The sequence below is a fragment of the Salvelinus alpinus genome, chromosome 21 (genome assembly GCF_045679555.1).
Source record: "Salvelinus alpinus chromosome 21, SLU_Salpinus.1, whole genome shotgun sequence".
NCBI classification, from domain to species: domain Eukaryota; kingdom Metazoa; phylum Chordata; class Actinopteri; order Salmoniformes; family Salmonidae; genus Salvelinus; species Salvelinus alpinus.
In genome coordinates this window covers 24,629,704-24,642,719 of record NC_092106.1, presented here as the reverse complement: position 1 = coordinate 24,642,719, position 13,016 = coordinate 24,629,704, and the positions used below count along the sequence as shown (strand labels likewise).

The 13,016-nt window shown below is 41.6% G+C and overlaps 1 protein-coding gene across 1 annotated transcript in view; it reads left to right on the top strand.

Moving 5' to 3' along the window:
* The first annotated feature begins 1,191 nt into the window (after positions 1–1,191).
* LOC139548110 (vacuole membrane protein 1-like) overlaps positions 1,192–13,016 on the top strand; it is an 18,359-nt gene continuing 6,534 nt past the window's right edge. The window contains exons 1-7 of the mRNA XM_071357483.1: positions 1,192–1,278; positions 1,913–2,017; positions 2,969–3,101; positions 3,228–3,318; positions 3,698–3,808; positions 10,723–10,887; positions 11,270–11,401. Of these exons, the coding sequence (XP_071213584.1) occupies positions 1,942–2,017; positions 2,969–3,101; positions 3,228–3,318; positions 3,698–3,808; positions 10,723–10,887; positions 11,270–11,401 (708 nt within the window). The 5' untranslated portion in view covers positions 1,192–1,278; positions 1,913–1,941. The remainder of the gene's footprint in view (positions 1,279–1,912; positions 2,018–2,968; positions 3,102–3,227; positions 3,319–3,697; positions 3,809–10,722; positions 10,888–11,269; positions 11,402–13,016) is intronic.

Sequence of the window (13,016 nt, the reverse complement as noted above, 5' to 3'; positions counted from 1 at the left end):
TTAAGAGGCATTCGAAGATGACAAAATTTATGCTACCAACTGAACGATATCTATTGCAGGATAAATCAATTTTAAAGTTTACATAGCTGGCCATACTGTATATGGATGTTACATTTTACTTTATGGATTGGTTATGTAGGCTTTTTCTAACCCATCACTTTCTACAACATATACGATTAAATAATATCTTTACATTACACCAAAGTCTATCAGAATTCCAGTCATTCCAATAAATGTTATACCCCTTGATCTTCAAGAATAGGACTTGGAAATATAGAAGTATAGATTAGCCAAATTGTTTTACCTGAGTATAACCCCAAAACAAAGGACTTATTAGCCAGCCCTACTCTGTTGTTTATGATGTTGTTGTCATGGAGGACTGATTGGGCTCATTGATTCGAGTTGAAAAATAAATGCTGCGTCATGGAATGGCATGCTTTCAGCACTACTGAAAAGTGCTATTTACATGTGAAATGTTATGCAATTTGCTGCATTTGCTATAGACCTATTGCATATGTAATCTGATTACAATATTTTTGCTGGTAACGTAACGGATTAGAATTACAGTTTTTCTTGTAATTTTTTGTACTCCCCAACACTGGTGGTTGATGCTGAGCGTCTGACCCGCTGGATGAATGGAGAAAAAGAAGAAAGTATGTCGGTCTTGTTGTTTTAGAAGTTCCTGGAGTGCCCTGTAAGGGTGAAGGAGACTAAGGTGGCAAAAGTTTGAGCGGTCAATCGAATCTCTTATGCGGAGGCGATTAAAATAATTGAGAAAACAAGTGAAGATACTGTATGGTAGTGAATGCACCACAGCCTGTAGTAAATGTTTGCTGCCAGTCAAAAGATACCCTGTGTGTTAAAAAGGTGGATTTTGTGGCATTCATTGCCACATGTATAAACTGTACAGCACAAGTCTCAAAGAAGTCTAAGAAACTGGACATTATTGTGGCTGCGGCAGAAAAGGTTTTGGGACTTAAGGATTTTACATCTGAAGACTTGCAAGGAGTACTGGCACCGGAAGACCCACCCTCCCAGGTTCCCCTTGAGCCTGTGTAGGAATAAGATCTGTTTTATTTTTTTACTGAAAAGTTGTTTGATTTGGTTTAGTTTATTTTTTGGTAGTTTGGTAGTTTTTTTTGGGGGGGGGGGGTATTTTGTTACATTTTTGGGAATCCTGTTTCCACCCCGCACAGTAGGTGGCGGGATGCACATGAAGTTGTGCGATCTCCAATATACCATAGAAGAAGAAACTTTCTCCAGGAAGAAGACTCGGAGGTATGACAGCTCATTTCATTCAATTTGTGTGACTAACACATTTATATTTGTCTAGAATATGTATCATTTTCGAATGTGAACAGAGTTGTGGCATTACAGTCAACACAACAACTGAAGTAACTAGATCCTAACATGTTTCCATGGTTGTTGTAGTCTATACTATTTCCACAGTGTCGTTAGCTAGCCACTTAGCTAGACAGAGCTATCTGGCCAACTAGCGACGTCAACATGCAATGGGTTACTGTAGTTTATAATCCGTTATTCATAGTTATAAACATTGAACAATTAATTGTAGCTAACTATGTTTTTATAAACTCACTCCAGCCAGCCAGCTTGCTAAGGGAGTGATATTACACACTTTAACGTTACTTGCTAGCTAGTTCTTGAAAACCCATGGTGGTTTATACAGCCGGTCAATGTAATCCAATGGAGTTTGAGTCGTGAATAAAGGTTACTTGTTATCAGCTGTTTGTTAGCTCGTATGCCGGTTAGCTAGCTAACTTTAGCGTGTGGCAACATCTTCCACTAGCTGTCATTTAGTGACAAGCAATAACTAGCTAATGTGCTTCCTACCGTTGACAGAGGCCAACCCCCCCCCCCCCCAAAAAAACGTATTTGCTGGTCTTGTCTTCAGGTTGTCTGGTCGATTCAACAGTAAATGAGATGGCAAAGAATGGGGCAAGCTGTGAACAACCACAGAAGCGAGGAACCAAAGACAAACAGAATGGACATTTTGCAGGTTGGTTTTGAAACTTCTCCAAGTGAACCAGCATTAAGGCTGTGTTTTTATGGAGAATAGATAAACAATTTTACCAAGGAAGGAGAATGGTGTGTGTTGCTATTGGTAAGCAGCAACTGCAAAAATTATTCTCCTGGCAGTTCTTCTTGCAACATTCCAGTATTGCCAGAATGGTCCCAAGCTGTTGGGTACTAACTTATTCCACAGTTAATTAACTACTAAATTATTTCAGTATTAGGTCTAGACTATAGAACACCACCAATTGCTAGTTTTATGTTCCTACGTAGGCCTAGACAGTCACATGACTTTGTCAAAGTCACAATAGTCTATGTCAAATTAAATTGTATTTGTCACATGCGCCGAATACAACAGGTGTAGACCTTACAGTGAAATGCTTACTTACAAGCCCTTAACCAACAATGCAGTTTTAAGAAAATACAACAAAAAAAGTAACAAATAAAAGTAACAAATAATTAAAGAGCAGCAGTAAATAACAATAGCGAGGCTATATACAGGGGGTACTGGTACAAATTCAATGTGCAGGGGCACCAGTTAGTTGAGGTAGTATGTACATGTAGGTAGAATTAAAGTGACTATGCATAGATAATAACAGAGAGTAGCAGCAGTGTAAAAGAGGAGGGGGGGGGGGGGGGGTAAATGCAAATAGTCTGGGTAGCCATTTGATTAGATGTTCAGGAGTATTATGGCTTGGGTGTAGAAGCTGTTTTAGAAGCCTCTTGGACTTAGACTTGGCGCTCCGGTACCGCTTGCCATGTGGTAGCAGAGAGAACAGTCTATGACTAGGGTGACTGGAGGCTTTGACAATTTTTAGGGCTTTCCTCTGACACTGCCTGGTGTCCAGCAAAATAATGGGATATTGCAGTAGCTTTTTTTAAACTGGCCCACTTTATAAGTTAGTCTGACCTCACGAGTGTGCTCCGGTATCTACAGACTCTGCGGTGAGTGAGAGGAGGCAGAAAGATCGGGAGGAGCGTCTCGCTCTGGTGCTGTGGAGGAGGCCTATCGTCACACTACACTACTTCCTCCTGGAAACCTTCATCACACTAAAGGAATGGACATTAAAGTAAACCACCACTACTTAACAGTAAAACTAGAAATCAACTGTTCAGTTGAAAGCTTTTTTTCAGTTTGCCAGTCTAGTCATTAAGTAGTTGTACCTAATACACTGTTTTACTTCTCCCCTCTATAGGTTATGGCAAAGAAGTGGTACAGTGTTCTTGATCCTGGTATTGTGTTCATTCTTCTCCCTTGCCTACTCCACTGAGGGAGCACACCAGAAGGTAAGGAAGGAGAGAAACAGAAACCTCTATCACCTCCTCTGTAATTGATTTATTTGAGATGTTTAATGGTTAAAGATAAGTAACTGTTCATTCAGATACACAGCATTTCTAGAGGAAAGGTCATCTGAGAGACAACATTTTTTGCTTGAGGCTCAGGCCAATACATTGGATATAACGTAGTTTATATGTTGATATTATGGTGTACAATTTTTACATTTCCTCTTTTTCCACCACTATCCTTAGCATAACATAGGTCACCAATGTTCTCTCCAAAGGATACATGTATTTTGCAGTAGTATGTTATGGCTATCTATGTCCATGCAAAAGCCTAAAGCTCTCTCTACTTCTCCTTCCCCCTCCTGTCTGTTCTCCTTTGCAGTATGTGCAGTACCTGGAGAAGAGGTTCCTGTGGTGTGCCTACTGGATAGGTTTGGGCATCCTGTCCTCAGTAGGCCTTGGGACTGGCCTACATACCTTCCTACTATACCTGGTAAGTAAGAACCACCCTTCCCTTGCCTGTCAGCTGTACCAACAAAAACATAAGCTAACTTATCACACTCAGACAGTGGAAAAGCCTGCTGTATCTCTGTAGTAATTTCTTATCTGAGAATGCTGGCACAGTATGTGACATTGGATATTTTTGTGAGGCTGTTTGCTCTGCTTGTTGTTCCATAACTGGCACAATAGATACAAAAATATATAGTTACAGTGAATTAGTTGACAGGCTTGTCCTTGTCTTCTTTGAGCAAGAGGGACATATTTTGTGCACAGGATATTTCCATCATCTGAGTGATGTTTAACGCTGACCACTACCAGAAATGTAATACATATCCACAGTTTGTCCAGTGGGTGGCCTCATACTTCCTATCTCATTCTTTGTGTGTTCAGTTCTCCATAGATCTGCCTTTCACCTCTGGGCACAGTTTTTCAAAAGTTATCTATCTGGACTAAGTCCAAATAGAAGATTTTTGAAAAACTGGGCCCTGATTAGGGCTGTTACAGTGACCGTATTACCGCTACACCCGCGTTCAAATTCCATGTGACCGTTGAGTCACGGTAACTAGGCTTCTCCATAACTGCGCTCTGATGCCACTGATGGTCATTAGTAGTCTACCAAACTTGCTAACGGCCGGTTGCTAATGACCTGGTACTCAGCGATCTGTTCCTATAATCACTCTGACATCAATGCAAATGCGATCGAAAATCAAATCAAACACTGAAAGAGAGCCCTGACATTGAGTTTGAGCAGAATAGGATCACCTGTTGCACAGCGAGAGCCAGCTCCTCACAGCTGGTTGATGCATAGAATGAAACAAGTGTTCCTATAAGCCCATGATGCGCAACATTTCTATAGGCTATGCAAAAAATAATTTGGATGGCCTCTATTGAAGAGGATCCTATCAGCTTTCTATAGGCTAGGACTACTATATTTATTTCTCAACTTTCCTAATATTAAGCACATTGCTGATTTTACAAATGGAGTAGGTTATCTGGCATGAAAATTAACCACAGGGAAAGTGTCCTCCATTCACTATGACGTGTTTCCCCCCCCCCTGTTCCTACAGGTGCTTGATAATGGCCCATTCTAAATCAAAACTAATTTCACACATTATTTGGCATATGTAAAGACAAAATTAAATTGAGAATAGTCTAATGAGTGAAATAATAATAATAATCACTTGTGAATGATGGCCAGCATGTGCAGTCTAAGGGAAGACACTTTTTGCGACTTTTTCAAATCATAGTCACATGCATCATGTATCCTAGCCAATAGGCCTATATGTTTTGACAAGGTTCGTATCACAACTAAAGTGGCCAAATAACTATAAGCATAGCCTATAGGCCTAGGATCCCTGGAACAGAGTTGGAGAGCCCACAGAGTCTAGTGACACGTGTTCTTATAAACCCAGTCATTGCACAATCATGTGTGTAAACAGTTTTGACTGACCACTATTTTAAAAGAGGATCCAAGCTTCTTGTGCTGCTATTTATTGCTCAATTCTTATTGCTAATTCAAATTGTGAATAAGAGACTGAGGGAAGAGCTTCCTCCATTTGCTATTCGAGTGCAGGCTATGTTATTATAAAAAAAAATTTTAGGGGGGCCTTTTAAAAAATAAAATAAGGAGACAGGTTAAAGAAGGATTTTTAAGCCTTGAAACAATTGAGACATGGATTGTGTATGTGTTCCATTGAGGGTGAATGGGTAAGACAAAATATTTAAGTGCCTTTGAACGAGATATGGCAGTAGGTGCCAGGCGCGCTGGTTTGTATGAAGAACTGCAACGCTGCTGGGTTTTTCACAAAAATGGTCCACCACTCAAAGGACATCCAGCAACTTGACACAACTGTGGGAAGCATTGGAGTCAACATGAGTCAGCATCCCTGTGGAACGCTTTCAACACATTGTAGAGTCTACGCCCCGACAAATTGAGGCTGTTTTATACACTTGTGTTAAAATTAGTAGGCTATATGTAAAGACCATATTTAAAGTCTAATCAAATCAACCTTTTTGTCACATGCGCCGACTATAACAAGTGTAGACCTTACCGTGAAATGCTTACTTACAAGCCCCTAACCAACAGTGCAGTTCAAGAAGAGTTCAAATATTTACCAAATAAACTAAAGATAAAAAGTAACACAATAAAATAACAATAACGATGCTATATACAGGGGGTACCGGTTAGTTGAGGTAATTTGTAAGTAGGGGTGAAGTGACTGCATGGGGGGGTGTCAATGTAAATAGTCCAGTGGCCATTTGATTAGTTGTTCAGCAGTCTTATGGCTTGGGGGTAGATGCTGTTAAGGAGCATTTTGGTCCTAGACTTGGCGCTCCGGTATCGCTTGCCATGTGGTAGCAGAGATCACAGTCTATAACTTGGGTGACTGGAGTCTCTGACGATTATGGGCTTTCCTCTGACACCGCCTATTATATAGGTCCTGGATGGCAGGAAGCTTGGCGCCAGTGATGTACTGGGCCGTACGCACTACCCCTGTAGCGCCTTACGGTCAGATGCCGAGCAGTTGCCATACCAGGCGGTGATGCAACCGGTCAGGATGCTCTCGATGGTGCAGCTGTAGAACTTTTTGAGGATCTGGGGACCCATGAAAAATTATTTTCAGTCTCCTGAGGGGGAAAAGGTTTTGTCGTACCCTCTTCACGACTGTCTTAGTGTGTTTGGACCATGATAGTCCGTTGGTGATGTGGACACCAAGGAACTTGAAACTCTCGACCCGCTCCATTACAGCCCCTTCGATGTCACTGGGGGCCTGTTTGCCCGCCTTTTCCTGTAGTCCACGATCAGCTCCTTTGTCTTGCTCACATTGAGGGAGAGGTTGTTGTCCTGGCACCACACTGCCAGTTCTCTGACCTCCTCCCTATAGGCTGTCTCATCGTTGTCGGTGATCAGGCCTACCACTGTTGTGTCGTCAGCAAACTTAATGGTGTTGGAGTCGTTTTTGGCCCCGCAGTCGTTGGTGAACAAGGAGTACAGGAGGGGACTAAGTACACACCCCTGAGGGGCCCAGTGTTGAGGATTGGTTTGGCAGATGTGTTGTTGCCTACCCTTACCACCTGGGGGCGACCCGTCTGGAAGGCCAGGATCTAGTTGCAGAGGGAGGTGTTTAGTCCCAGGGTCCTTAGCTTAATAATGAGCTTTATGGGCACTATGGTGTTGAATGCTGAGCTGTAGTCAATGAACAGCATTCTCACATAGGTGTTCCTTCTGTCCAGGTGAGAAAGGGCAGTGTGGAGTGCGATTGAGATTGCGTCATCTGTGAATCTGTTGGGGTGGTATGCAAATTGGAGTGGGTTTAGGGTGTCCGGGAGGACGCTGTTGATGTGAGCCATGATCAGCTTTTCAACGCACTTCATGGCTACCGACGTGAGTGCTATAGGGCGGTAATCATTGAGGCAGGTTACCTATGCTTCCTTGGGCACAGGGACTATAGTTGGTCCGCGCATGCTTTGAGTACACGTCCTGGTAATCCGTCTGGCCCTGCGGCTTTGTGAATGTTGATTTGTTTAAAGGTCTTGCACACATCGGCTATCGAGAGCGTTATCACACAGTCATCCAGAACAGCTGGTGCTCTCGTGCATGCTTCAGTGTTGCTTGCCTCGAAGCGAGCATAAAAATATTTTAGCCTGTCTGGTAGGCTTGCGTCACTGGGCAGCTTGCGTCTTGGTTTCCCTTTTGTAGTCCGTAATAATAGTTTTCAAGCCCTGCCACAAACAACGAGCATCAGAGCTGGTGTAGTAGTATTAAGAATAGTCTGATAGGTGAGAATATTATCAAGTGCTTGTCAAATTGTGAATTAGAGACTGAAGTGTGTGTAGCCTGCGCCAGAAACAGAGCAGAGTTCATGACTTTCATGGAACTTTTTCAAATCATTTGAGTTGCAGACTTAAGCCTCGTTCATTACCCATAAGTACACTGTTACACCGGATGTCGTGTATTTCATTGGGGACGTCCACAACTGGGAGGAATCGCAATGGCCCCTTTTGAAGGCTCCATTGTCAGACGGACGAAGCATACTTTGACATTTTTCAAACATTGAGTTTTCAGTCCAGCTATTTTTATTTTACCTTTATTAAAAACATATTCTTATTTTCAATGATGGCCTAGGAACAGTGGGTTAAACTGCCTTGTTCAAGGGCAGAACGACAGATTTTTACCCTGTCAGCTCGGGGATTCGATCTTGCAACCTTTCGGTTCCTGGTCCAACGCTCTAACCGATCAACAACACTAGACAATTGAGGAGTGGAAAAACATTGCATGGAACATGACAGCGAGTTCTGTTTACTTGAGTGGCCAGCGCAGTCCCAAGACCTCAACCCAATAGACCATCTTTGGGATAGTATGGAACGGAAGTTATTTGCATGACAATTACCGTCCGACAATTTCATGACCGCCACAGCCCTAGTTCCTGATGAGTGATCATAGTGTGACTGCGGTTGAGTCACGCTCCTTCCTCACTGTGTGGTATGTTTGTGACATCCATCTTGGCTGTGGTGAAATGAAGCATTCAACTGTGACGAAGACAAGGAAGTGATTCTGCCGAGGTCCCCATTTTTTTTCAGTGAGGTGGCCATTGTTCACTAGATCTTATGATGTAGATACCCTTGAGTCAACAGCTCCACATTTACCACATTTACAAATGGGAAATTGCAAGGTTTCTACTAAACTTTTGAAATAACTGCTTTTGAAATACAATTTACTTTGATAGCCTTTCCAATTCTATGTCTAACGACCCATTTTCCTCACTAAACACTACCTAAACCCACTAGTAGAGACAGGCCTGTAAACCACAGCCTCTGGTAGTGTTGGTGGTGTTGACCTCATGACGTGTCATCTTCCCTAGACGTGTGTATGACCTTATTCCCTTTCCCACATCTCCCCACTCAGTGTGGTTATTTCCATCAGCTTTCAGTCATCTTCTCCAAAATGAGAAACTGTAGCTCTCTAATGCAACTTACAAACACTAAAATTATTCAATATGAATTCATAAAGACAGTGTCAGTATCATGATTTGTATAGTGGTAGGCCCCATTTTGTCTAATGCAACTTATAAACACTTAAATGATGCTATATTCATTCAAAGATGCAGTGTCATGATTTCTATAGCAGTAAGCCTACTTTGTATTGTACAAATGTTCATGTGGCTATTACCAGTATGTTTGCTTTATATTTCAATCAAGGCATCACTAAAATATCAACCACTTGTGTAAATATGTGCTGATATGAGAGAGTGCTTGCTTAACTGTCTTTTTTGTACTCTCCACTTAAAAACAATATATCCTCCTATCTGGAGAATGGCGAGTTTATGCTCCCTGATAAAATAGTTAGGCTATGTGCACACTTTACCATAATGAGGTAAGGTCAACATGTTGGAAAGTCCCAAGTTGAATGGTGCCAGAAACATCTGCCCTCTAAAGAGCTGCTATGGATTTACCTCAGACCTAAAGAATTAGATACCCCATAGTAAGGAGCAGAGACCATGCTCCCATTCAGCTGGGGGTTACAAGCATAATTGTATGATTCATGAGTCTGGTAATGCTGGATTCAGATGGAAATGTAGGGTTTGTTTCTTATTTTGCTAAACACTCAAGGCAGTGGCCACCGTGCATTTCATTTGCTGTGTTTCGTGGAATATTTATTTCCAAATAATGAAAAGGTATTGTTTTGTTATCATTGACTCACCATCATGGCGAAACGAGTATAGATGTGTAATGGAAGGAATGGAAAGGCAGGGATTGAGACCTTGTGAACCCGTATTGTGAAAAGAAGACTCCCCAGCATGTCCGCTCGCTTTCTCTAGGAGAGCTATGGGGATCAGCACTGACTAATTGTCTTCTGTCTATCTCCTGTCACTTTGGTATCTCAATAGGATACGGCATACTAGGCTTCCTGTGTTGTGGTTTCAGGTTCCCTGACTGCCCTTACTTGTTACTGAAGCCAGGTGGCTAAAGCTGGGCGACATGGACAAAAATCCATATCGCAATAAATTGACCCATTTCCCCCCCCCCCCTAATTGCTGATAAATCAGCAATAAATTACAACACTATTTTGGGGGGGGGGGGGGGTAAGTGCAAGAGCTGTGTACAAAAAGTCATATTGCTATTAAATGTAACTATTTTGCTCGATTACAACCAATTATTTATTTTTTTGACAGTTACTTTACATTAGCGACACAGCTCTATACAACTTATTTTTCCAGTGCCAAGTAAGACAACTGAGGTGGTAGCCTATGATTTTTATCTAACATATCCAGCAAATGCATGATTGATATTTTGATGTGCAACCTGTCAAAATAGGATCTGGAATTATCAGATTTATTTTTGGCTCTGTAGAGAATCTGCTGACATATTTGTACATATTGGCCTACAAGCTATAGCCTATTATTCACCAGCTGAGGAAGTGGGAACTCAAAACTCTAAATATGATATTGTAGCTAGATAGCCATGTAGACTAATCGATTAATCTATCAGTAAATGTAGTCTAATGTCCTGCAAACACTTTCCAGCGCTAGGCCTATGCTACTTGATGTATGCAAATGGCGCACTGGGCTCTGCGGGCGCATCAAAACCATACTAACTAAAGCCTACACCGGTTGTAAAGTGGTGTTATGAACTCAATATTATGAGATGAGAATTGACATACTCACAGAAAGCTGTGACTAGAACAACAGTAGTTGCTTTGAAAACTGTCTTTGTTCCGCAATAGCATTTTGAGCAAAGGTCATGTGCTTCTCATTGTTGTGTAGCAAAATCAACAAATTAAGCTAAATGCTTCAGTAAGAAGGCGGTGGTGTCGGTAATTTTCGGTTTATCATCCCAGCTCTAGTCTGTGTCAACTGTACATGTTCAGTTGAATTAAGGAATACCCATCCATCCTCTGGCTCTCAGGGTCCACACATAGCATCAGTCACCCTGGCTGCGTACGAGTGTGGTTCTACAGACTTCCCTGAGCCCCCCTACCCAGACCAGATCATCTGTCCAGAGGGAGGAGTGGAGGGTAGCATCTCACTCTGGTCCATTGTCTCAAAGGTCCGCTTGGAAGCGTGTATGTGGGTGAGTAAACATGCCTTTCTTCAATGGCAAAAATAAGTATAATTAACCTAAAGTCTAGGTTCAACGTTCTAGTGAACTCTATGGGGTGGTTTCCCGGACACAGATTAAGCCTAGTCCTGGACAAAAAAAAGCAAGCTCAATGGGGAATGTTCATTTTAAAAACGTTTTTGTTTTTTGGTCCAGGACTTAATCTGTGCCTGGGGAAACCGCTCCTTTGGGTTTAGAACAATCGGGGCATCTTGAGGGCTCAACAATGGTAGTCTTCAGTTGACCTCACGTAACCTCACCTAAGAGATTCTCTATTAGTGAGAGACCATAGAGCTATGCTTGACTCTGGTATGAACCAGTGCTAAACTAAACCAGTGTGTGACTGTCTCTCCAGGGTGCAGGCACAGCCATTGGGGAGTTGCCCCCCTACTTCATGGCCCGAGCAGCCAGGCTATCTGGAGCAGACCCAGACGACGAAGACTATGAGGAGTTTGAGGAGATGCTGGAGCATGCACAGACTGCTCAGGTGAGTGGGGACTCTGTCCTCCCCTCTCACAGTGTAGTAGCCTGCCTCTTGAATGCCCCATTCCACCCAAGTCTCTGGAGTCTTATACTCTCATTCAGTATTTTATTTGGGGATGGTACTCTACCTAACTGTCCATCACTATCTACTGACTTCTCTATCTCGCCTGTGATTGGTCTCCAGTTATCACATGACTTTTCTGAAAGCCCCTCCCACCATTTCCAGTAACAGTGTTGCTAGTGGAGTGAGTCACGGTGAAACAAGCTCCCCTTTAATCATCCCTAAGGCCTTTCTTTCATGATCCTTTCAATTGAAGGACAGGCAATGTGAACAGGCTACTGACATGACAGCCAGTGCCTACCCTTTAGATTAGATTGCTAACTAAGCAAAGAGCTCAGATTAAGAATCAGATTTTCCTCCAGTCTAGTCTCACTTAATGGAATCTGAAATAAAGAAGTAATATCTTATCATGTCTTTACTAGTAAATGTGTGTACCACCGCATACTCATTTATTATTAAGATATTGTGACTGTGGGACTATAAGGTTCTATCTGCGCAAAGCATAGTTTTGAGATATTGAGCATCAAAGTTTTTACATCCAACATCTCAGAACTGTTTGGTAGTGAATTCTTCTTTCATAACCCATTTAAGGTCCTCACCTTAAAGGTACCTAAATTACAGAGTATCCAAACCCAATCCAACAATTGTAATAAAAAAATATATATAATAAAACATTTTAAAAATGTTTTAAAGTGGGGTGCAAACACAGGTAGAACCTTACGTTTCTGAAATGTCAATATAGGTTCAGCCATAAGGTTCTATCTGGCACAGAATGTTACAATTATTTCAATAGGTAGACATTTTAATGATTAAATAAAGAGAATACCCTTCTTTATAATCACATCAGCAAATATATTAATGTTCATTACACGGTCGTTAGTTCACTAAAATGACAAATACACTATATCCTATGCAGAACTAGCAGCTAAAGCTTAGCTCTGGATGAGTAAACTGATATATTTTTCTGGTCTCTGACACCCAAAGTCAGTAAACTACTTGCTAGTTATCAATAAAATGTGGTATGTTTGTAGTTTTAGTGAAATACTCCTTCCATTAAGGGGTGGCAGGTAGCCTAGTGGTTAGAGCGTTGGGCCAGTAACCGAAAGGTTGCTAGATCGAATCCCCGAGCTGACAAGCTAAAATTCTGTCATTCTGCTCCTGAACAAGGCAGTTCCTTGTTCCTAGGCCATCATCGTAAATAAGAATTTGTTCTTAACTGACTTAAATAAAGGTTAATTATTATTTATTTTTAATTTAAGGTTTTCATATTGATATCGAACAAGACAAAAACGCAATGCCTCTCCAATGGTTCTTAGGCACCTGTATTTATGTTTACCATAAAGTGATGGCCATTTTTCTGAAAAAGTGGTGAAAAAAAGTAATTGCAAAAGAGGACCATAACCTGTGATATGAACAAAGGACTTGGTACTGAAAGGTTCTATCTGCAAAATGTATGTTTTTGAGATTAGTATTTTTCAAGTCCCAGACTGTTTTGTGATGTCTTCTTCCTCTTTCATGATTCAAAAAGTACATCGACATACATGTTGTTTTTTTTGGA